Source organism: Eucyclogobius newberryi, unplaced genomic scaffold (genome assembly GCF_026437365.1).
Source record: "Eucyclogobius newberryi isolate DKJ021-1_F unplaced genomic scaffold, fEucNew1.0.hap1 SCAF_6, whole genome shotgun sequence".
NCBI lineage: Eukaryota > Metazoa > Chordata > Actinopteri > Gobiiformes > Gobiidae > Eucyclogobius > Eucyclogobius newberryi.
The window spans coordinates 31,525,511-31,550,164 of NW_027316278.1; the positions used below are offsets into that span (position 1 = coordinate 31,525,511).

At 39.0% G+C, this 24,654-nt stretch overlaps 3 protein-coding genes across 4 annotated transcripts in view; 1 reads left to right on the plus strand and 2 right to left on the minus strand.

The window, feature by feature from the left end:
- Window positions 1-2,764: 2,764 nt before the first annotated feature.
- On the minus strand, window positions 2,765-10,636 carry LOC140346733 (ubiquilin-2-like). The gene is made up of 12 exons (XM_072432917.1): window positions 10,633-10,636; window positions 10,153-10,379; window positions 9,914-10,053; window positions 8,928-9,043; window positions 8,239-8,501; window positions 7,233-7,400; window positions 6,506-6,557; window positions 6,300-6,421; window positions 5,294-5,377; window positions 4,019-4,134; window positions 2,913-3,033; window positions 2,765-2,850 (listed from the first exon to the last, which is right to left on the minus strand). Exons 1-12 carry the CDS (start codon window positions 10,634-10,636, stop codon window positions 2,809-2,811), a joined length of 1,455 nt encoding a protein of 484 aa, XP_072289018.1. The 3' UTR covers window positions 2,765-2,808.
- A 4,506-nt stretch (window positions 10,637-15,142) lies between these two features.
- Window positions 15,143-20,011, minus strand: LOC140347035 (probable gluconokinase). Of its 2 annotated transcripts, none has more exons than XM_072433348.1 (4): window positions 19,777-20,011; window positions 18,949-19,035; window positions 18,050-18,093; window positions 15,143-16,141 (listed from the first exon to the last, which is right to left on the minus strand). In XM_072433348.1, exons 2-4 carry the CDS (start codon window positions 18,976-18,978, stop codon window positions 15,748-15,750), a joined length of 468 nt encoding a protein of 155 aa, XP_072289449.1. In that variant the 5' UTR covers window positions 18,979-19,035; window positions 19,777-20,011; the 3' UTR covers window positions 15,143-15,747. The 2 variants fall into 2 exon arrangements, with proteins under 2 accessions (XP_072289449.1, XP_072289450.1); XM_072433349.1 differs by lacking the exon at window positions 19,777-20,011 and adding an exon at window positions 19,106-19,140.
- A 1,952-nt stretch (window positions 20,012-21,963) lies between these two features.
- Window positions 21,964-24,654, plus strand: part of frmd3 (FERM domain containing 3) — a 91,778-nt gene continuing 89,087 nt past the window's right edge. The window contains exon 1 of the mRNA XM_072433841.1: window positions 21,964-22,150. Within this exon, the coding sequence (XP_072289942.1) occupies window positions 22,046-22,150 (105 nt within the window). The 5' untranslated portion in view covers window positions 21,964-22,045. The remainder of the gene's footprint in view (window positions 22,151-24,654) is intronic.

Genomic DNA, 24,654 nt, shown 5'->3' on the forward strand with positions numbered 1-24,654 from the left:
GCAGAGGGCCACAAACAACTTGACAATGTCGAATTTGTTGAATGTCAAAGTGAATCATTCGAAATGTTGCTTTTGACATATTTACGATGAGCCTCCACACATTTAATTAGACCTAGAACATTAATATTAGGTTGGTATAACATCAATTATGCCTGAATTTTCCCAATTTCACAGTAAAAAGTACTATTTGTTGTTTGGGCCAACATAGCAGGAAGCCGGAGGGCCAAGAAAAATTGGTCTGAGGGCCGCATTTGGCCCCGGGCCCTAGTTTGGACATGCCTGATGTAAAGAAAGGACAAAGACTAAGTGCATATGAGTGTGTGTGAGTGTGGTTGCTGCTTCCCATGAACAAGGGAACATGGGTCTAACATAGAACATAGAACATAGAACATAGAACATAGAACATGGGTCTATCAAAATATTGTTTGGGTACAATAGATAACTGCCTCATGGATCTATTAAAATATCAATGTGCCCATGATATGTGCACAGGTCTCTTTTTCTTGTTCGTCCTCCATTAATATAATACATCCATGATTGCTGCCTACCACTGATCTGGCGATAAAACACCTAAAACATGTAAGATTAGCTGCACTTTCTAGATTTTATATTTGATTGCACTAGTGACTGGAGTATAAACTTCAACCATTACTCATACACTTGACTTCAAGCCAAGAGACATTTCTGTGTGAATCATATCAAAATCAGAATCAGAATCAGAAAAGGTTTATTGCCATTGTCATTGAACACAGTTTGCAAACATAGGTACTTTTATCCAGGGTTAAGGCAAAACATGAAACAATGAATAATGAAATAATGATAATAGCAACGTCTACAGAGCAGAGCAATAATAGCAATATCAGTGCTCTTACTTTTGTCATATTGTAATAAGTCATACACAAATGTAAATATATTTATTTTTCACCTTTATTTATACAGGGAGGGTCTTTGAGAGCAAGTCATGTTAAAAATCACAATTATATAATAAACAAACAGGATATACTGATAAAATGTCAACATTAAATAAAACAATCAATACAATTAACAAATTCAAAAACACACTTAATCGTACAAAATTGGATCAAATCATACAAAGCAAGAGCACTGGCATGTGGGTAATTTTTAACCAGTGCTTTGAATTCTTTCATAGGTTTAAAAAGTCTCTGGGTGCCAAATTGCTGAAAGCCGTTTTTTCTAATTATGTGTTGACTCAATATGACTGTAATTTAAAAATGGCCTGAGAACTCAGTTGATGAATACTGGAGTTGATCATGTTTGATAAATAATCAGGCAAAATGCCAAAGAGAGCTTTACAAACAGATGTTTCCTTCTCCTGTAATAACCTTAATGCTGAATGAAAAACTTAGATCAGCAGTTTTAAGACTGTTGTTGTAGAATGCACATATATAATATCACCATAATCCAGCAATGAAAGACATGAAGCCTACTGTTTTCTAAAATTAAGAGGAATACACTTTCTTTCTTCAGACTGGCTTTAAGATTGTTTTTCAGCTCTTATACATGTTTGTTGAAAGAGAGAAGTATTTGTAGTAGGGTACTTGTTCAATCATATTTCCATGTGTAAGAATACATACACTTTTGGAGTCACTATAATGCTTATTGTAGAACAACATAGATTTTGTAGAAAAATATTCCGTTGTATCATCTGGATTCTGTTTTTGGAAAAACAAGACATCTCATCCAAAAGTCATTCTCAATCTGCAGATCGAGTCTGGGAGCTCAGAAAATGATTCCACTCTGAGGCCCTGCCCATCGCCGGGACCTCCTGATGATGTTCTAATGGTCGTTGCTTTGTTTCATTTCTTGGATATAACTCCTCATTTGTAAATAAGCCAACTGATTCCTCAAACATATCAAAGCTTTTCCTGTGATTTTCTTATGTGAAAACCTTTATACCTTTTGTAATCCAGACCTTGAATCTCAGGTCAGTACTAGAGGGAGGTTTCATTATGTTGCCTCTGTTAACCCTAACTCTACATACTGTTATGCATGTTTCACTTTTGTAGATTTAAATGACTGTGGCGACAGCTAGATGACAGCAAAGACGTAAGTGGTCTTTAAGTGGCTCAATACAAACAAAGTACTTACTTTGCCCATAAATCTATAAAAATTATGGTCCTCAGAGGTAACCGGTGTTGTGATTTTGGGCGTGACAAAAATAAATTGAATTGAATTGAAAGGAAAAAATGAGGACATTGCCCTTTATTGACTTTGATGACACTTTATTTATAAATATATTTATTTGAAGAATGAACTACTTTATCCTGTGGAAGTTGTCCGCCACATTGTAGAATTTTGAATAACTAACATGTTTATGTATTTATTTTTTAACAATTGACATCAACCAAATAATCGTGCAGCTGAACTAAGATTTTCCCTCTTGCATTTCATTTGACCCAGATCTATGAATCCCCCCCCCAGTGGGACAATAGGTGTGGGCAGGTGGCCAGGGGCTGTGACCAAAGTCCACACAAATATATTGCCATGCTCGGGAATCGTACCCGTTGTTACTTTAAAGCTCGCTCACAGCAGAAGCCACCGACACGGTGGGAGAGCGTTTGATTAAAGGATGACCTAAAATATGAACTATGACTTAATGCAGTAAGGTATCGTATCAAAGCTTATTTAAGTGCAGTGGTTTAGTGTGCAATAAAGTGTAAATGTTTACTGAAAGTTTATATTCTACAGTCAACTACACAGTTACAGCCTGCATAGTTATGTGATAATATTACTCTAATATTATGTTCGAGTAAATACAGTTACAGACAGCTTCCTCCTGAGGGCGCTCTAACTTTCTTCGAAGGCCTCTGAACTCAGTTGATCCAAATCCTACAAAACAATGTGTAAAAGTTACTATTTTCCTTGTGTTTTTGTCCTTTTGTACAATTTACCTTGTGGTCGGAGTTAGCTAGCGTCTGTAGCATCTGTTGCACAAACTGTTGCTGCTGCTCTGTTGCCGTAGAAACCGCAGGATCACTTCTGGGTTTATTCAAGACAGAGTCAGATACAACCCTAAAACACACAGTAAACGGAAAAATGCTTTGTACAATTTAATTATTTAAACACACATTTATAAGTTTCTACTGTTCATAAAGCCAAAGCATCTTTCTGTGTCAATACTAACCAGTAAGCTGAATATTTGCAAATGGTAAGATTTTTATCAAAATTCCTTCCTCTTTACCCAATGAATTGATTAAAAACTTAATCTAACAATGAAAAAGTCTGTTTGTGATGCTTTTAACCAGCACTGCAAAAATATCACCAACACTCTTTTTTTAATGTCAAAAACATCTGTTTTGTAGCTTTTTAAATCTTTTTTTAAACTATGAACATTGTACGCTATACAATTTGGATATCTACACACACAATATTATCTATATTATATTATGGGAGCGTCTACAGAGCCGCGGCGCGCGGCCGAAACTGCCATGTTATTTTGTGCCGCGGCTCCTTAAACTGCTGCGCTATTTGACCGCGTCGTTTTAGACCGCGCCGGGTTAAGGTTAGGGTTAAGGTTAAGGTCAGGGTTAGGGTTAGGGTTAGCCATGAGGCTATATGGCAGTGCCGCGATTCCTGACCGCGCCACGGCTCTGCAGCCACGGCCTTATATTACATTATATTACATTATATTACATTATATATTATTTTTATATATTGTAATTGTCCAAACTATGCAGATTCTACAACTTACTTTAAACACTTTTTAATAGACAATGGCATTATTCAATCAAAACATCAAAACAATTGATAAACAATGATAAACTATTTTCATCCATGCACTTTATACACATTCTATATGTAGAAGCCTTCAGACTCCAACTCTCAACCTTTATTTGGTTAAAAATCTTGACGTACATAAATAAATATTACTACTACTAAATAAATGTTTTTGTTGCAGCTGTAATTCTGTATTTTATATTTATGGTGCTTTGTGAACCTACTCAAATGGACAGAAAAGGATACATTATACATTATACATTAGTGTATCAGGACTCACGCGGGTATGAGCGCTGGAGCCTCAGAGGCCAGAGTCTGCAGACCCTGCTGGATCTGAAGAAGAGCCTCCACAGCTTTAGGATTCAACACGGCCGACAGAAGCTCGGGACTCTGCATCTGAACAGAAAAGGAAGCGTCAAGGAGAAGAATAGAGGCAGGGTTAGACCTCAACTGTTCTGCTCTTCTGATAAACTGGTCAGGTACTTGCATGTTTAAAAAGGGCAGGAAGTATCTCATAACCTACAGTAAATATTCGCCTAACAAGTACGTGCACGTGTCAAAAACTATCTGTACTTGAGACGATCCAGTCAAACATCATTGTCATACATTGTCATATCACAATATAATGTACAGGAACAATGTTTATATATCAAAGCTACTTAACCAGTAATACTGTCACCACATAAAATGGCTTCCTTCCTACTTTTGAGCATTAATACACCACATAATGTAACAAATTTGCATGTTGCTCAAATAAACAAACTGATTTGAACTGAACTTAAGTATTGTAAAAGTCTTATGTAATCGTCAGAACCACAAAATAATAATCGTGACAATTTTAGAAGCAAAATTAAGTCTTTTTAGTTCAAGCTATCGTCCAAAAAATAAACCAACATATAAATAACTTTTTTATCCGGCTGTTTTTGTCAAATTTGTCTTTGCATTTGTCTTTCAGAAAGTTCCTCATAAAGCCGCTCACAAACTTGAGGAACAGCAACACGTCAGACTATGGAAATTAACAAAAATTAGACATTTCACTGTCTCAATAATCGTTAAATCGTAAAACTGAAATTCGCGACTGTGACATCACTACCGCGGAGTACGTTGTAAAAGCCGTTCGTTATGTCAAAATCCGACTGCTGTGTGTCGTCTGCATCCGTCTATAAACCATGTTATCAATCGCAAAGTCAGACACTTTGCTAAAATGCGTTTTGGATGAAAGTGGACGGGCTGCACAAGTCTAACCCACGGCCAAACATAATGCACGTGAAAGCTATTGATTAATCGAGTTATTCCTTTTATGAAACTATACTGTATATGATGCGGTGGCATTATAGACCTGGTTAAGCTCCTAGTTTAAACCTTGAATAGTTCTAATAGAGACCAGGTTAGACCAAATCTTGTTTTTAGTATTGAACAGTTAGAGTCACTGCTGTAAATAAAAGTGGAAAATAACAACATATTGCTGTGTTTGTATCGTTTGAACAGAGATCGTACGACACATCACACTTATCCTATGAATAAAGCGTGTAAAAGAGACTGCTGTGACGCTGACCTGCTGCAGTAACGGTGGAAGCTGCTGACCGAGCTGCTGCTGGAGCGGTGGGTTTTCTGACAGCAGAGGGTGACTCAGCAGCATCTGGAACAAGTAGATGATCGTTCATTTAGTGCAGAAGCTCCATCTGGACAGTCAGAGGCGTTCACAAGCGTCAAAAGAGCGAGATACAACAAACAGCAATACAATATAAAGAACTGGGGGTGGAAAGTGACAAGGACTCTCTTTACGGTAATTACTGTATTTTCCAGGTTATAAGTCACACCAGCCAAAAAATGCATAATAGAGAAGAAAAAAAACATATATAAGTGCCACAAGAGTATAAGTCACATTTTTTAGGGACATTTATTTGATAAAATCCAAGACCAAGAACAGACAATTAATCTTGAAATGTAATTTAAAATAATAACAGATTAGAGAACACGGTTAATAGCTAGAGCTACATGACGCACAGACAACGTAAGTGTCTGGTATGTTAACGTAACATATGAACAGTTATTCAGATAACTATAGCATAAAGAACATGCTAACAAGTTTACCAAAGCATCAGTTTTACCCCAAATCACTAAATCCATTGAATTCTTCTTCCTCTGTGTCACTTCTAAACAACTCTGCAAACTCCGGAGGTAGAGGAAGTTCAGATTCTTCTTCTGCGTCGCTTAGAGCCTAGAGCGCCCTCTTGTGGTTGTCAGTGTGAAAATAATCCACATGTGACATACGGTTGCCAGTGTGAAAATAATAATGTGATATAATAATATCACATATAAGTCACTCTGGAGTGTAAGTTGCACCCCGACCAAACTATGCAAAAAGAAGTGCGACTTATAGTCCGGAAAATACGGTAAGTACATTTTACGATGTGGTTGTACTTTTTTGAGTATAGCATTAAAAGAGAACTTGACTTTAATCCCAGCCGTGCAATTGTATAGTCACATTTAAAATTATTACAAAATACTACACAGATCCCAATGATGATAAAAACTCCTCCATTTCCTGCCCTTTTCACCTGCGTGGCCAGCTCTGGGTTGCGGCTGAGACACTGCAGCAGGTCCCTCACATGAGGTCCGGAGAGCAGAGACTCCACCAGACCCGGGCTGGACGAGATCTGCTCCAGGAGAGACCGCACACCTCGCAAACACAACACGCAACACGCATTAAACAACTTCAAACAGCAGCGTTTCGGGTCTGAGGTCCGGTTTGAATGTTATGTACCTGTGCTGACGGCGCTCGGCGGACGGACTTCTGAGAGTCTGTCCGTGCAGCGCTGAAAGAAACAACAAAAGCAATATTGTTCTGCTCAAAGGGTTGTGAAGATGAATCAACTAATCAGAAGCAGGTTTATTGCTGTTGTCACTGAACAAAATTCACAAACATAGGAAGTTGCTTTGGCGATCGTGACCAGAGACGTCGAGATGATTGAGAGATAATCATGATTATTTGTGCTTCGCTAGTGGTTCAGTGGTTAGCAGCGTTGCACATGATCCTTACACATAATGATCCCTGACAAATAAAGACAAAATTAAACCAAGTCCAGCCCTTGACATTTGCTGATTTGTTGAAGACTCGGGGATAAAAAAAAACATAAAAATAGTACTAAATGGTGGCAGCTTTTTGATCTGATGGTAATTTTGATCTTCTCGCAATAATCATAACACTAACCTCCTCCATCGTGACTGGTCAGCGATAAAAACATTTAGTTATTGTTCTCCATTGTACTCTTTATGTGTCGCCATTTTCAACCTTAATCTGGCTAATTATCTATTTTAAAAGTCTCAATGAACAATAGAAATAATCTTTTGTCTAGTGGACTGATTGACAGCTGTATCGCTGACCAGTCGACTGTTAAAATAACCGTTTGTTGCAGCTTTAGCCAAGTTGAAAAACAAAGACATGTGACAAATGTCACAGCTTGACAAATGTGACAAATGTCACATCTTGCCTCTGACGGCTGCGCTCCATCTTCTGGTTTGGTGCTGCTGGTTCTTGGAGGAAATGTAAAATGTCGTTTAGCTGGATTGGACCTCTGCTGTCGGGAGTGGCCCACCTCCGGCTCTTCACTCTTCAGCATTTCCTTGATCAAATCCGGGTTTCTGAACAATTCAAATACCTGTAGAAAAAGCAAGAAGAAGATCGGTTTAGGTGCACACCGAAAATCTGGAGTTACCACATCATTTAAATGTCATGTGAAAAGTTGCATCTGATGTGAGTTCTCACATTTCTACCTGAATGTTCAAACCTGTGCAGTTTTGACAAGGCAAGTAATGCAAAAAATTTAAACTTATGTGGCAAAGATAAAAATGGAGAAGAGTAATTTAAAATGATTTGCACTCAGAGTAAAAGAGTAACTGTTGTCCAGAGACAACAGTTAACAGTCTATAAATCCATTGATTAACTGACATGTGTCACCAGGTGTTTTGATAATCAGATCACTTTTGTGCTGCAACATAAATTGGTTTTGTGATTATTCTGATTCTTTCTTGGCTTGTAAATGTACCCAGTATTACGTTTTTGTGAAACCTGGCATGAGCCATTGTTTGGGAAGAGGAGGGACTTTAAGTCCAAGTCCAATCTCAGGGTCTTGCTGCAGCTGATGGGCAGCACCACGTTGCTATCGACCCCTGCCCCTAACCCCAACCTTACCCAACCTAACCAGGTAGCTATCATAATTATTGAATTATCCACATTTACAAAAAAAAAGTATTTCGTTTTTGGCACTGGAGTGGAGCTTCACTTTCACTCCATACAGAGTCTGCAGCTGGACTCTTGAAATGCTTGATAAGATACTGATTTCAATACCATAATGATAATGGAAAAAAACAAAATGTAATTTTCATCTGAAAATAATAGTTCTTTCTCTATGTTGAAAAGTATGTTGAACTCTAGTTCATTCCCAGATCATCCTAAAACTGTTCAGGAGCCTGTTCAAGGGTTCAACGGTGCCTCACCTCTGCGATGAGCTCTGGGTCATTGATCTCGTCTTCCAGCTCAGGGTTGGTCTGAAGGAGCTGCTGTATTTGAGGATTAGACAGGATGAGTGTTGGGACGAGCCCCGGACCAGCACCACAGAGGCTGCTCTGAACGAAGCTGCTGCCCAGAACACTGTGCATCATCTCTGGGGAGGAGAGCAGCTGCCTCTCCATCTGACTCTGGAGCAAAGAGAAGAGGCCTGGACCAGTGTGTGAGAGGCCCAGAGAGTCCAGGCCCTCCACTGTGGACAGAAGCATCAGCAGGTTACACTGAGGCAGAGCACAAGGGTAAATAACAATACTCTGAGATAATACTACTCTGAGATAAAACTATGAGATAGGGCCGACAAAATGTGGTATTTTCCATGTTTGGATAAATATAGCATGGGATTTAGGCTGATTATCTCCTGCCCAAAGGCTTTATACAGTACTATTTTGAACATTTTATCCACCAAGGACTAAGTTTTGATGGCGAGGTCATATTTTTTTAATTACATTTTGTAATGAAGACAATTTAATCATAAATCCCTTTGCAAATTAACATTTTAATTCAACATTATGATTGGGTTTGGACTTCAGCGCCCCTGGATGGATGGATGGTTAAAATGATCGAGAAAATGCATATGTACAATCTATACAATTATTTGAACTGGAAAAACAGTACTCACCCAGGAAGAGAGGAGAGGTGGGAGTCAGTGCGTCTCCCTCAGCGTCCAGAAGAGCAGCAGTGGGAGAGGACACGTCTTCATCAGTGGATGCAGAGGAGGCGTCAGCAGCGGCGCGACTGGACAATGCAGAGGACAACGTAAAGCTAATTCTCAGTTAACGTTATACCGTACAAATTAGATTTACTATTAATGCCAAAAAACATTCTTTCTCAACACTCTCAAGGTGAAATGGTCAGAAAAAATCACATTACCATACCCATACCATTACCTTTACTATTCCCATACCATTCCCATTCTATTCCCATAATTATTACCATTACCATTACATTAACAAAATGAAAGAAAAGAAAGAAAATGAACATTAATAGAATTCTTAGCTGTTTCCAAATCAGTTTAAAACAATGGCCATTCTAAAATGTTATTTTATGTGAACGCAATGTATTTGAGTTTTTCTTTTGTAATTGAACTGAAATACTGTAGGTCCATTTCAAAATATTGTGTTTACTAATCAAAACTTGGAACACGCTTTATTTTCACCATTATTATCACTGTGTGGTCTCACTCAAGGCTCTGAAACTATGACATAACATGAACTGTACTAAATAAAGTGATGAAATAACTCAAAACGTGCTTTATATTTGAGATTCTTCACATTAGCACAACCCTTCACTCTGATCTACTTTTACTCGTGTCAATCCACTTCTGACAACGCTCAACAGAGACGTGAGAAGAGGAGACTTTATTCTGAAGCTCACTGAGAAGAGGTCAAGGGTCTGCAGCAAAGGTCAAGGGTCTGCAGCATAGGTCAAGGGTCTGCAGCAAAGGTCAAGGGTCTGCAGCAAAGGTCAAGGGTCTGCAGCAAAGGTCAAGGGTCTGCAGCCACATCTTCAGAGCAAAGGACACAGCTGCTCTGAGGAAACCCTGCTCCATAAGGCCTCTCTGATGTCTTCAATGTATATCTACAATGTAAAGAAAGCCTCCTCCACCTGCGGCGCACGCTGAGCTGCACCGCTCCGTCCTTTGCCTGAAGTGAACTCAGGAGCTCCGTGTCTCCCAGGACGCGCCCGCGGTGAATCAGCGCGGCTCCGTGATCCGCTCCCATGCGCTCCGCGAGTCCCGCTTTCAACTACAAAACACCCATAAGAAATAAAGAATAAGACATCAAATAATGCGTGATGATGAGTGGACACATTCAGCATAAAGCACTGTCCATCCGCGGGCGTACCTGTCCCACGGTGCTGTCCGCGGTGACGGTCGTTTCTCGAGTCTCTGCGCGAGTTTGGAGACATATTTGGATGTCCCGAGGCCCCGCGTCAGAGCCAGCTGTGAGCGGGCCCTTGTGGTGCTCCATGGCGGCGGGAGAGTGGACACGGGCGGCTTTGGGACGCGCCGGAGCGGAGTCTGTGTCCGGACGGTGACTCGGCACGGAGTCTGAGGATTGAGCAATGTCATCTGCTGGACAATTACGCATCAGCAGAAATGTAACGGTGTCCTCAAGTAAGAGTAACGTTACTTTAAAATGAATGTAACGGTGTCCTCAAGTAAGAGGAACGTTACTTTTAAATGAATGTAACGTGTCCTCAAGTAAGAGTAACGTTACTTTAAAATGAAATGTAACTGTGTCCTCAAGTAAGAGTAACGTTACTTTAAAATGAATGTAACGGTGTCCTCAAGTAAGAGTAACGTTACTTTAAAATGAATGTACCCATGTCCTCAAGTAAGAGTAACGTTACTTTTAAATGAATGTAACGTGTCCTCAAGTAAGAGTAACGTTACTTTAAAATGAAATGTAACTGTGTCCTCAAGTAAGAGTAACGTTACTTTAAAATGAATGTAACGGTGTCCTCAAGTAAGAGGAACGTTACTTTAAAATGAATGTACCCATGTCCTCAAGTAAGAGTAACGTTACTTTTAAATGAATGTAACGTGTCCTCAAGTAAGAGTAACGTTACTTTAAAATGAAATGTAACTGTGTCCTCAAGTAAGAGTAACGTTACTTTTAAATGAATGTAACGTGTCCTCAAGTAAGAGTAACGTTACTTTTAAATGAATGTAACGTGTCCTCAAGTAAGAGGAACGTTACTTTTAAATGAATGTAACGGTGTCCTCAAGTAACAGTAACGTTACTTTTAAATTGTGTCCACAAGTAAGAGTAACGTTACTTTTAAATTGTGTCCTCAAGTAAGAGTAACGTTACTTTTAAATTGTGTCCACAAGTAAGAGTAACGTTACTTTTAAATTGTGTCCTCAAGTAAGAGTAACGTTACTTTTAAATTGTGTCCACAAGTAAGAGTAACGTTACTTTTAAATTGTGTCCTCAAGTAAGAGTAACGTTACTTTTAAATGAAATGTAACTGTGTCCTCAAGTAAGAGTAACGTTACTTTTAAATGAATGTAACAGTGTCCTCAAGTAAGAGTAACGTTACTTTTAAATGAAATGTAACAGTGTCCTCAAGTAAGAGTAACGTTACTTTAAAATGAAATGTAACGTGTCCTCAAGTAAGAGTAACGTTACTTTTAAATGAAATGTAACAGTGTCCTCAAGTAAGAGTAACGTTACTTTAAAATGAAATGTAACGGTGTCCTCAAGTAAGAGTAACGTTACTTTTAAATGAAATGTAACAGTGTCCTCAAGTAAGAGTAACGTTACTTTAAAATGAAATGTAACTGTGTCCTCAAGTAAGAGTAACGTTACTTTAAAATGAAATGTAACGTGTCCTCAAGTAAGAGTAACGTTACTTTTAAATGAATGTAACGTGTCCTCAAGTAAGAGTAACGTTACTTTTAAATGAAATGTAACTGTGTCCTCAAGTAAGAGTAACGTTACTTTAAAATGAAATGTAACTGTGTCCTCAAGTAAGAGTAACGTTACTTTTAAATGAAATGTAACAGTGTCCTCAAGTAAGAGTAACGTTACTTTAAAATGAAATGTAACTGTGTCCTCAAGTAAGAGTAACGTTACTTTTAAATGAATGTAACAGTGTCCTCAAGTAAGAGTAACGTTACTTTAAAATAAAATGTAACGTGTCCTCAAGTAAGAGTAACGTTACTTTAAAATGAATGTAACGGTGTCCTCAAGTAAGAGTAACGTTACTTTAAAATGAAATGTAACGGTGTCCTCAAGTAAGAGTAACGTTACTTTAAAATGAATGTAACGGTGTCCTCAAGTAAGAGTAACGTTACTTTAAAATGAAATGTAACTGTGTCCTCAAGTAAGAGTAACGTTACTTTAAAATGAAATGTAACGTGTCCTCAAGTAAGAGTAACGTTAATTTTAAATGAATGTAACGGTGTCCTCAAGTAAGAGGAACGTTACTTTAAAATGAATGTAACGGTGTCCTCAAGTAAGAGTAAAGTTACTTTAAAATGAATCTAACGGTGTCCTCAAGTAAGAGTAACGTTACTTTAAAATGAAATGTAACGTGTCCTCAAGTAAGAGTAACGTTACTTTTAAATGAAATGTAACTGTGTCCTCAAGTAAGAGTAACGTTACTTTTAAATGAATGTAACGTGTCCTCAAGTAAGAGTAACGTTACTTTAAAATGAAATGTAACTGTGTCCTCAAGTAAGAGTAACGTTACTTTAAAATGAAATGTAACTGTGTCCTCAAGTAAGAGTAACGTTACTTTTAAATGAAATGTAACAGTGTCCTCAAGTAAGAGTAACGTTACTTTAAAATGAAATGTAACTGTGTCCTCAAGTAAGAGTAACGTTACTTTTAAATGAAATGTAACAGTGTCCTCAAGTAAGAGTAACGTTACTTTAAAATGAAATGTAACTGTGTCCTCAAGTAAGAGTAACGTTACTTTTAAATGAATGTAACGTGTCCTCAAGTAAGAGTAACGTTACTTTTAAATGAAATGTAACGTGTCCTCAAGTAAGAGTAACGTTACTTTAAAATGAAATGTAACGTGTCCTCAAGTAAGAGTAACGTTACTTTAAAATGAAATGTAACGGTGTCCTCAAGTAAGAGTAACGTTACTTTAAAATGAAATGTAACTGTGTCCTCAAGTAAGAGTAACGTTACTTTTAAATGAAATGTAACGTGTCCTCAAGTAAGAGTAACGTTACTTTAAAATGAAATGTAACGTGTCCTCAAGTAAGAGTAACGTTACTTTAAAATGAATGTAACGTGTCCTCAAGTAAGAGTAACGTTACTTTTAAATGAAATGTAACGTGTCCTCAAGTAAGAGTAACGTTACTTTTAAATGAATGTAACGTGTCCTCAAGTAAGAGTAACGTTACTTTTAAATGAAATGTAACTGTGTCCTCAAGTAAGAGTAACGTTACTTTTAAATGAAATGTAACGTGTCCTCAAGTAAGAGTAACGTTACTTTAAAATAAAATGTAACGTGTCCTCAAGTAAGAGTAACGTTACTTTAAAATGAATGTAACGGTGTCCTCAAGTAAGAGTAACGTTACTTTAAAATGAAATGTAACTGTGTCCTCAAGTAAGAGTAACGTTACTTTTAAATGAAATGTAACGTGTCCTCAAGTAAGAGTAACGTTACTTTAAAATGAAATGTAACGTGTCCTCAAGTAAGAGTAACGTTACTTTTAAATGAATGTAACGTGTCCTCAAGTAAGAGTAACGTTACTTTTAAATGAAATGTAACTGTGTCCTCAAGTAAGAGTAACGTTACTTTTAAATGAAATGTAACGTGTCCTCAAGTAAGAGTAACGTTACTTTAAAATGAATGTAACGTGTCCTCAAGTAAGAGTAACGTTACTTTTAAATGAATGTAACGTGTCCTCAAGTAAGAGTAACGTTACTTTATCGCTTTAAAATTACATTACTCAAGTAGAAGTAGAATATAGTGACTCAAATATTTAGTCAAGTTACGAAAAAGTAATTTGGAGAAACGTTAGCAATACTTAAATTTTACTCATTATTGTGAAATTACAGACACCAGCTTTACTCCTTATACTGTATATTTACCAAAGAAAATGTATGTGGGATTGAGAATCTAGATTGTTTCCACTTACAATTAAAGTAAATCAGACAAAAGCGTCAAAAACTGATGCAACTCAAGACATTTGTTTATATTCCAAAGGCTCAGGAACTTGCTTGTGGTCTTGGACTGGATTAAATTGTTGCAACTCTTAATGATAATAAATAAATAAATGGATAAATACACAGATATATACATACATACAAATACCAAAATACATTCATAAATTAACACAACAATCCATACATACAAAAGACAATTCCATACATAAATTCATATGTAAATAAATAAATCCATACGTAAATAAATTAATACAAATAATAAAGCCAAGTGTTTTTCCCCCTTCTCTAAAACTAGAAGGTCACTGCAGAGCTAGTACCCACGTTCTACCAGCAGAGGTCACCAGTGCGCCACGTCCCGTTCACCGTCCTGGTCCTGGCGCGTCTTCTGTCATTGGAGACGTTCACGAGTCACGTTCACTGGTCATTGCGTGAGTCAGAGCGTTTGCGGTGCTGTGGGGCCCGCTCCTGGGGCCCGCTCCTGGGGCCCGCTCACGGCCTGTCTGCGCGGGGGACAGAGGATTAGACACACATTCAGGATGAAGCTGGTGGATGCGTCATGGCTCAAAAACAGACGCTCAACACCGGGATCAACACCAAAATAGATTATTATTATTATTTTTTTAATGGTGGCATATGTTTACCTTGGCTGCATCTGGAATGACCTTGATGGAAAAGAATAAAAATAAATAATTCCCAAAATAGTCTCAATGGAGCTCCATATATAATAAGGCAAAAGATTTTGTTTGTTAAAAATGTCAATGTGGTTGGTGTTCCTATGTTCTCCTGTAGACAGCTACCAAAACCTCAAAATAAAAATACATTCTCACCAAGAGATGAGTCACTTGTCTTTGTCAGAAGCCGTCAAAACATTTACCACTTCATCACAGCGACGACAGTGAATAATCGACCGAAAAAAGTAACCGTAGTCATATTTTCATCATCGTATTTGTCATCTGGACTCTGAACTGACCCTAAAACACATGCAAAAACACCCTTTTTCAACAAAGACAGTGGAATTACTAAATCAAAATGTCAAAAAAAGAATAGACTCTTTCTGATTTTCATTCACAGTACACTTTATTTGTAAATGCTCTCAGTCTAGAAGCTTTCAGTCACATATTTCAAACTTCATTTGGTTGATAATGTATTGAAAAAGTCTCATAAATCACAGTATAAATAACACTGCAAAAAACACCTGAACTGTATGGAGATTCTGTCATATTCACATTGAGCATTCTTTCATTATAGTTGGAATTCATAATTACAAAATAAATCTTTAGTGAGGTAGACCAAGCCAGCCTGTAAACACTGACAAATTAAAATAAAAGATCTTATAAAATTACAAACACTCACAATGATGTACAAAGTGAGAAAGTTGCTGTTCTCTCGGAGATCCGATCATCACGACAGCAGGGGGCGCCACCTCTCTGACCTTTGCCCTTTGAGTGTGGCTGGAGTCAAAATCTGGAACTCTTTGGATTTAATTAATTCATTATAAAAACATCAACAAATGTCTATATATTTAAGAAACAGTTTAAAGCAATAACAATCAAATCATACGAATGAAATAATAATAATTAAAAAACGTGTGTAAAACGTAAAACAAATTATCTACACAAAATGTATTCAGAACCATCTTGTGTTTTTTTTGTGTGTGTGTTTTTTTCAGATATTTACACGATTTTTCTTCTTCTCTCTGCTCCTCTTCGATCGCGATGGTGCTTTACGTTGACGTGAATAACCCAATTGAAATAAAGAGAATAATCATACTAAAAGGCGTGTCGCTGGCGTGTCTGGCGTCCTCGTTCACGGCAGCAGGAGCTTCTTGCGGCTCGTGAGGTGCCTCTCCACCTCCTCGGCCATTTCTGCGACGCTGTTGGTGGCGATGTCCAGGAGCAGCGCGTTCTCGTCGCCCGACGGCGGCTCCAGCGCGTCGAACTGGGAGCGCAGCAGCACGGCCTTCATGTAGTGGCCCTTCCGAGAGGCCAGCCGTTGGTAGATGACGTTATAATCGCCGTGCAGGAAGAGGAAGCAGACGTCGGGAAAGGCGGCGGGCGGCGGAGGAGGAGGGGGCGGGCCTTCCTTCGGCGGGTCAGACGGAGAGCAGACGAAGGCCCCGGCGCCGTGGAGGAGGATCTGCCTGTAGAGGTGTTTGAGGGCGGAGCAGGCGACCAGGGCGTTACCTCCGCGACGGCGCTCTCTGTAGGTACAAGCAGGGAATAATGCAAACAACGAGAGAAATCTGACCGTCGCATTTTTAGAGTAACAGTTGTATTTTGGGGGACAAGGCACAAGAAAAAAGTCAAATGCAGTGTGTTTGTTCACTGGACTGTGTTTGTACACTGCAGTGTGTTTGTTCACTGCAGTGTGTTTGTTCACTGGAGTGCATTTGTTCACTGCACTGTGTTTGTACACTGCACTGTGTTTGTACACTGGACTGTGTTTGTACACTGGACTAAGTGCGTTTGTTCACTGCAGTGTGTTTGTTCACTGGACTGTGTTTGTACACTGCAGTGCGTTTGTTCACTGCAGTGCGTTTGTTCACTGCAGTGCGTTTGTTCACTGCAGTGCGTTTGTTCACTGCAGTGCGTTTGTTCACTGCAGTGCGTTTGTTCACTGCAGTGCGTTTGTTCACTGCAGTGCGTTTGTTCTCTGCAGTGCGTTTGTTCACTGCTGTGCGTTTGTACACTGGACTGTGTTTGTACACTGGACTGTGTTTGTTCACTGCAGTGTGTTTGTTCACTGCAGTGTGTTTGTTCACTGCAGTGTGTTTGTACACTGGACTGTGTTTGTTCACTGGACTGTGTTTGTTCACTGGACTGTGTTTGTTCACTGGACTGTGTTTGTTCACTGCAGTGTGTTTGTTCACTGCAGTGTGTTTGTTCACTGCAGTGTGTTTGTTCACTGGACTGTGTTTGTACACTGGACTGTGTTTGTTCACTGGACTGTGTTTGTTCACTGCTGTGCGTTTGTACACTGGACTGTGTTTGTACACTGGACTAAGTGCGTTTGTTCACTGCAGTGTGTTTGTTCACTGGACTGTGTTTGTTCACTGGACTGTGTTTGTTCACTGCAGTGTGTTTGTTCACTGGACTGTGTTTGTTCACTGCAGTGTGTTTGTTCACTGCAGTGTGTTTGTTCACTGCAGTGTGTTTGTTCACTGGACTGTGTTTGTTCACTGCAGTGTGTTTGTTCACTGCAGTGTGTTTGTTCACTGCAGTGCGTTTGTTCACTGCAGTGTGTTTGTTCACTGGACTGTGTTTGTACACTGCAGTGTGTTTGTTCACTGCAGTGTGTTTGTTCACTGCAGTGTGTTTGTTCACTGCAGTGTGTTTGTTCACTGCAGTGCGTTTGTTCACTGCAGTGCGTTTGTTCACTGCAGTGTGTTTGTTCACTGGACTGTGTTTGTACACTGCAGTGTGTTTGTTCACTGCAGTGCGTTTGTTCACTGCAGTGCGTTTGTTCACTGGACTGTGTTTGTACACTGCAGTGTGTTTGTTCACTGCAGTGTGTTTGTTCACTGCAGTGTGTTTGTTCACTGCAGTGTGTTTGTACACTGGACTGTGTTTGTACACTGGACTGTGTTTGTTCACTGCAGTGCGTTTGTTCACTGCAGTGCGTTTGTTCACTGCAGTGTGTTTGTTCACTGCAGTGTGTTTGTTCACTGGACTGTGTTTGTTCACTGCAGTGCGTTTGTTCACTGCAGTGCGTTTGTTCACTGCAGTGCGTTTGTTCACTGCAGTGTGTTTGTTCACTGCAGTGTGTTTGTTCACTGGACTGTGTTTGTACACTGCAGTGTGTTTGTTCACTGCAGTGTGTTTGTTCACTGCAGTGTGTTTGTTCACTGCAGTGTGTTTGTTCACTGGACTGTGTTTGTTCACTGCAGTGCGTTTGTTCACTGCAGTGTGTTTGTTCACTGCAGTGTGTTTGTTCACTGCAGTGTGTTTGTTCACTGCAGTGTGTTTGTTCACTGCAGTGTGTTTGTTCACTGGACTGTGTTTGTTCACTGCAGTGCGTTTGTTCACTGCAGTGTGTTTGTTCACTGCAGTGTGTTTGTTCACTGCAGTGTGTTTGTTCACTGCAGTGTGCTTGTAGTGTTGACTCTTACCTCTCGATGACCTCATGCAGCCTGAGGAGCCATGGAAATCTGTCCTGAGCAGAGGAAAACAAAACTGTTTTCACTACAAAACCTGGGGTGATACTTTCGCAGTGTGGGCCACATTCAAGCTTACACACTGAGATAAATTATATATATTTCATGATTCTTCTGAAGAGATTTTTTAACAGGTTCAGAGTCGAAGGTTTCCTTTTTATTTAAAATAAATTTGATAGCCTTTTTACTTTTGAAATTAAGTATTCTTAAGATATTCAAGTTAACTTTAGGGAAGGGAGCGATTGGTAATCAATAGTCTAATGACATTTCCAACACTTTAGTTTAGCTAATATAAAAAGTTATTGACCTGCTTACAATAATCATAGTATCTATTAAATATGGCTGCAAGTGTTATTGCATTTGAATTGCCAAAACTGATGGGTATTTAAACTTGTTAGCATGTTCTTTATGCTATAGTTATCTGAATAACTGTTCATATGTTACGTTAACATACCAGACACTTACCACAGTTCTGTCTGTGCGTCATGTAGCTGAAGGTGTTAGCGTTAGCATACGTACACCTATTCACCATGTTCTCTAATCTGTTATTATTTTAAACTGCATTTCAAGATTAAATGTCTGTTCTTGGTCTTGGATTTTATCAAATAAATTTTCCCAAAAATGCAACTTATCCAGTGCGACTTATATATGTTTTTTTTCTTCTCTATTATGCATTTTTTGGCTGGTGTGACTTATACTCCAAAACATATGGTAGATAAACTCATCAGGACATGATCTGTACTGCACAATAAATGAATTGTGCGCAGTTTGGGTCTACAACAAGACAGCGCTGTGACGGAAGTAAACTGAACTTTAATGACATTTGATCACATGTCTCACGATTACGCCCTCACCTGGTCAGTGAGAGCTTCTCCTCGCGCCATCTTCTCGATGTTCTCCTTTGGATGGAACTCATCTCCTTCATGGAGGGGCCAACCGAGCTGCAGAGATGTAACAAAGACCAGTCATTCATTCTGCCACAAACATTATTACAAACATACTTGAACTCACCCTTTCGGAGAGAAGAACCCCTAAAGAACTCCTGAGAACAGAAGACAAAGTCACAAAGGCTTTATAAACAGAGTGATGCACAGATGTGGGAGGTGACTTGACTGTTGTTGTTGTTGTTGTTTTGGAGACATGCGAAATTAGAATATTAATCATATTTAATCATCTATTAAAAATTACCTCAAAAGAGAGAAACGGGTGGTGTGATCTCACAAACAAGGGCATAAAGTTAATTCTATTACATTTTGTGCCTGAACATCAACCAAGATATTTATAGCCACATTGCAAAATAATAGTTATTGAGTATGCAAATAAAACCCTGATATATTATTTTGTGTCCATAATACACACCTCTTGTACAATAAATACAAGTGTCAAGCCCCGTTTACTACTATAGAAGACTGTGATTAAGACCTAGCGTAAGAACATTTGAATTTATCCATGTTTATTTAATAGTGACAAGTATGTTCCTGTCACGACAACACGACAATACAGTGCAATACAACAACAACAACAACAACAACAACACGTCATAAATTCAAAATACAGGTCAAAGGTGGTTGCACTTCTAGTCTTTGAGGTCCTGGACTCTACAGTTTCACTCTGAGCGCTTAAAACCAACCTTCCCTGACACGTTTGAAATGTAATAAAGCATCAGACAGTGGATGACATACTTCCCACAGCCGGACACTCCCATCAGGATGTAGATCATGGCGTTGAAGGCACCTGTCCAGTCAAAACACAGAGAAACGACACAAACATTGGCGTTATTCTCGGGTTTTTAAAGTGACGCGGACTGTTTAACGGGCGCGTAATTGCACTTGAGTTAAACGCGACACCGCACGGCCACCGTCCGCAGCGTCCGCCTCGTTAATCCATGAGCAGCAGCAGTAATTTACTAAAGTTTCTCTCTGAAATGTTCATGATGCTGAGGCGCTGCGGACTATGGCGGAAGCACGTGGTTTATCGCCGCTGCGCTGGGAATAGAACACTAGAGGTACGTCCCCATGGCAATCTGTTTCCGGCAGCCATGTTGTAGCTGTAACAGTCTACTCCGGTATCTTTCTCTTTTGCGCTCTCTCTTTCTTTATACAAAATAAAGTGCTCCAAATGTTGCATGTTTGTGTTTCAGCTTCTCTCTTTCTCTTTTTTCCTCCTCCATCTTTCTGTCTATCCCTCTTTCCCCCCAAGTATAGCGTAAAACATACTTTGAAGACGTACAACTACAATATATTTTGAAAGGAAATTAATATACTCATGTTTGTGTGTTTCAGCTTCTGTTATATGCAAAATCTTGAGGACTTTTTTGCCAGAACTATCAGGTAGCAGCTATTTTTACTTACTTGTTGTTTTTGTTGTTGTGATGCTTTTAATGGCGGTTGGCAGCCAACTGAAAAGGTGCATTTACCACCATCTATTGTAGTTGCACGTCTTCAAAGTATGTGTTTTATGCGATACCATAAAAGAAAAAAGAAGAGAGAAAGCGAAAGAATGAGAGAAAAAAGATAGGAAGAAAGAGAGAAACCGATAGAGAGGAACTTACTTGGCTATACATCTGTTTACTACTACCATAACTGCATTATTAGGACCATAACTATACCATCAATACATCTGTCCCTACTTTCTATTTTTTTTTTATCTGCTTTTACAGTTACAAGATGGCCGTCACAATTTCCACGGTGACAGATGCCCAATATTTCTAGATTTTTTTATACGGGATTTCAGTTGTAGTCATCTGGACTCAGTTTGAAAAAATAGACGTTTCGACTCTCATCCAAGAGTCATTGTCAATAAAAGAATTTAGATCGAGAACTCCGATATTAATACTGTTCTGTGAGTTCTCGATCTAAATTCTTTTATTGACAATGACTCTTGGATGAGAGTCGAAACGTCTATTTTTTCAAACTGAGTCCAGATAACTACAACTGAAGCTTTTTCTACTATGGAACACGCCTGGACGAATGAGGGATTACACCGATTTATACGGGATTGTTAACTTTGCGACGTGATGACGCGGCACAAACTGAACGCTTGTCCTCGCGCCCGTGACAAGAATAAAGTCTGCCGGTAATGTACAGTAATGTAACAGTTGGCTACCAGCCGCCAATAAAACGCCGTAGAAGATGAAGAAAAAGTCACAGAAGAGTTTTATTTTTTTTACACGGTATAGTGTAAAACCCATGGTAAAACCACGGATATTATAAAACACCGATAATATAATAGATCCATGTAAAACACACACTTTGAATATGTACAACTACGGTTGGTGGCGATAACGCTTGAATACCAACTGCCATAAAACACCACAGAAGAAGAAGACACGGTAAAGACGTAAAAGATTGATAGATTGTTTGATTAATTATTATTATTATTATTATTATTATTATTATTATTATTATTATTATTATTATACACAAAAAATGGCTTGCATACAATTAAAAGCGTGTTATTAAATGTTGTAAAATGTACATATCATCTTTTTTTTAAATAATCGTTTTTATACTATTTAAAAATAAATACAATCAAAACAGCCTGTAAAATTATAGATTTGGGGGAATAAAAACAAAATATTTCCAGAAAATAAAATAATTGTAAATTCTTTGGACTTAAATAGGTGAGCGAGCGCGAGCTGCAAGCCCCGCCCTCTGCCGTGGATCCATCAGCGCACATCGGAGGAAGGACGCACGCTTTTCCTCCTCCTCCTCCTCCTCTTCCTCTCCTTTTATCGCTCGGCATCCATCCGCTTCTCCATCCCTCCATCCCCGCATCTCATTTGTTCCCAGGGACGTCTCGGGGAGCAGGTCTCGGGAGCACGTAACGCCTTCTGCCTCATCGTCGGTGCCGTACACGTCCGTGGCGCGGTGCGTAAACAAACCACACGGGTCCGCGCTGACATGAGGAGCTGCCGCCGCCGCCGCTGCTGCTGCTGAACCCGGGAGGAAGATGAAAATGCTCCGGTTCCGCAGCCCCAGCCTCCGATCTCTGGACCCGGAGATCAGCTGCACGATCCGGCTCCTGGACGACTCGGAGATCTCCTGCAACATCCAGGTACGGACGCATTTTTATTTATTTGTATTTATTTATTTATTATTTGGCACCTCGTGGTTGTGAATTGTGCACGGTTTATTCGAGCGTCTGTCACATGTATCAATGGCAGTGACGATTAAACAGGTCCTAATCGTGCTAATTTTGAGCAATAATAGGCGAAGTATTCTAAAATACATTGTGGTATTTATCATTGTATAATTGCATAACACAGCAGCATGGAACAGGCAATTGTCATTCAATCACTGCAGCTTTCTTTTTATGTTGTGTCTTTAGATTATAGGTTCACACGTGGAGGGAAGACTGGCCCTGTATGGGTGTGGTAGTAGTAATAATACGGTTGTAAATGTATCGAATTTAATCGTTTGTCAAGTTGGTTTTGATCATTTTTAGGCATTCAACATCTAGAGGTGCAGGTAGAGCAGCCAAAATGTGTCTTCTAGTGTTTTCAAATACGATTGACTCAAATAATGACACAAATAATAGCTCAAGTAAGAGTAAGACAGTATTTTGGTGACTACACGAGTACTGCGATTGGAACAGCTTGAATGTAAAATGTATCTGATTTACTGATTTTGAGTATTCGGACAAAAGTAAAAATAGCTATGTTTGAATTGTTTGAATATTGTCAATATTTTGTCACTGACTCACAATAGGAGGAGCAACCGAAATATTTTCTGCCTAATACAGTATTTTACTCAATTAGAAGTCAAAGAAAGCAAGAACAATTCAAAAAGTGACTCTATATCTTATGTAAAATATCTTAAAATGACGTGTTAATATTTACTACTACAACTGCTGGTGATACAAACAAACAAACTTTACAATCTGAAGTGCATCAATAATAAATGAACAGCTTTTATTCAGCCTGTCGAGTCTGGATTATTTCATTTGTTATAGAAAGTACTACAATTACTACTACTACAACTACTACTTTTCCAGTTTGCATGTTTATTCAAATTTCAGCTTCGATTCAATTGCGATTCGCCCTGCAGCTTTTGTGTGCTTTACAATCAGCGTCAGGAGGACTTTAGAAGCAACTTGTTGTAAAATACTTGTTGTAAAAGTGTGTTGTATATAATCGCATTGCTTGTACACAGCACCTGGGGAAATGGAGAAATAAATCACACGGAGGCATGAGCAGGTGCAGAGAGTGTGTTTGGTCTGAGGCTATGGACCAGGCGCAGGAGTTTGTTTCAATGTTCATTCATACAGCGGAGTAATAACAGGTGGAGTGGTAGTTTGAATAATATAATAATACAATGATATGGTAAACAGCAGCCAACATCTGTTCCATGCATTTATTGTGTTTTACTCTTTTGGAGAAACATCAAACTGCGATTTCCTGGTAAGCTTTGCAATTGTGAGTAGATTTATATTTTAATTGTGGTTGGATTCTGCTCACATCTTCAGCATGTTCATGAGCATTTTAACATTTGATAAAGGACATAAAGCAAGAATCTCATGCATTTCAGGACATGTTTGCAAAGGAAGGAAATAATTGCGGTCTGTTGAAATTGCGATAATTCAAATAGCAATTTTCGATGTGATTGCGTTGTATAAACTTGGTGAGCAAAGTGAGAGCTGGTGAGAGCTAGGAAGATTTTTATAATAGCTTTAAGGTGAAGATACACTTTCCCCTGTGGAGAAATTACTCATCTGCGTTTGACCCATCCTTCAATTCCGCTGGGGTTGAACCTGTCAGCGGAGATACATCTCCAGGCTTGGTCAGGACTTTGCCTATGTCACAAACTCCCCACAAACTCCACACAAACTAGACACAAACTAGACACAAACTAGACACAAACTCCACACAAACTCCACACAAATTCTACACAAATTCCACACAAACTCCACACAACACAAACTCCACACAAACTCCACACAAATTCCACACAAACTCCACACAAACTTCACACAAACTCCACACAAACTCCACACAAACTCCACACAAATTCCACACAAACTCCACACAAACTCCACACAAACTCCACACAAACTCCACACAAACTCCACACAAACTCCACACAAATTCCACACAAACTTCACACAAACTCCACACAAACTTCCCACAAACTAGACACAAACTCCACACAAATTCCACACAAACTCCACACAAACTTCACACAAACTCCACACAAACTCCACACAAACTAGACACAAATTCCACACAAACTCCACACAAACTCCACACAAATTCCACACAAACTCCACACAAACTTCACACAAACTCCACACAAACTCCACACAAACTAGACACAAATTCCACACAAACTTCACAGAAACTTCACACAAACTAGACACTAACTAGACACAAACTCCACACAAACTCCACACAAATTCCACACAAACTCCCCACAAACTCCACACAAACTCCACACAAATTCCACACAAACTCCACACAAACTCCACACAAACTAGACACAAACTCCACACAAACTTCACAGAAACTTCACACAAACTAGACACAAACTCCACACAAACTCCACACAAATTCCACACAAATT

Bases quoted from the DNA above. Each gene is read 5' to 3' on its own strand.
- LOC140346733 (XM_072432917.1), bottom strand. The intron at 6,422-6,505 runs GTACATAACATT...TGTGTTTGCGAG, and splicing joins GCCGAGCGCCGTCAGCACAG to GTGTGCGGTCTCTCCTGGAG. The intron at 2,851-2,912 runs GTAAATTGTACA...ATTGTTTTGTAG, and splicing joins TAGCTAACTCCGACCACAAG to GATTTGGATCAACTGAGTTC.
- LOC140347035 (XM_072433348.1), bottom strand. From the start codon at position 18,978: ATGGCGCGAGGAGAAGCTCTCACTGACCAG. The intron at 18,094-18,948 runs GTGAGGGCGTAA...TCCTCTGCTCAG, and splicing joins GAGAAGCTCTCACTGACCAG to GACAGATTTCCATGGCTCCT. The intron at 16,142-18,049 runs GTAAGAGTCAAC...TTGTACCTACAG, and splicing joins CTGCATGAGGTCATCGAGAG to AGAGCGCCGTCGCGGAGGTA.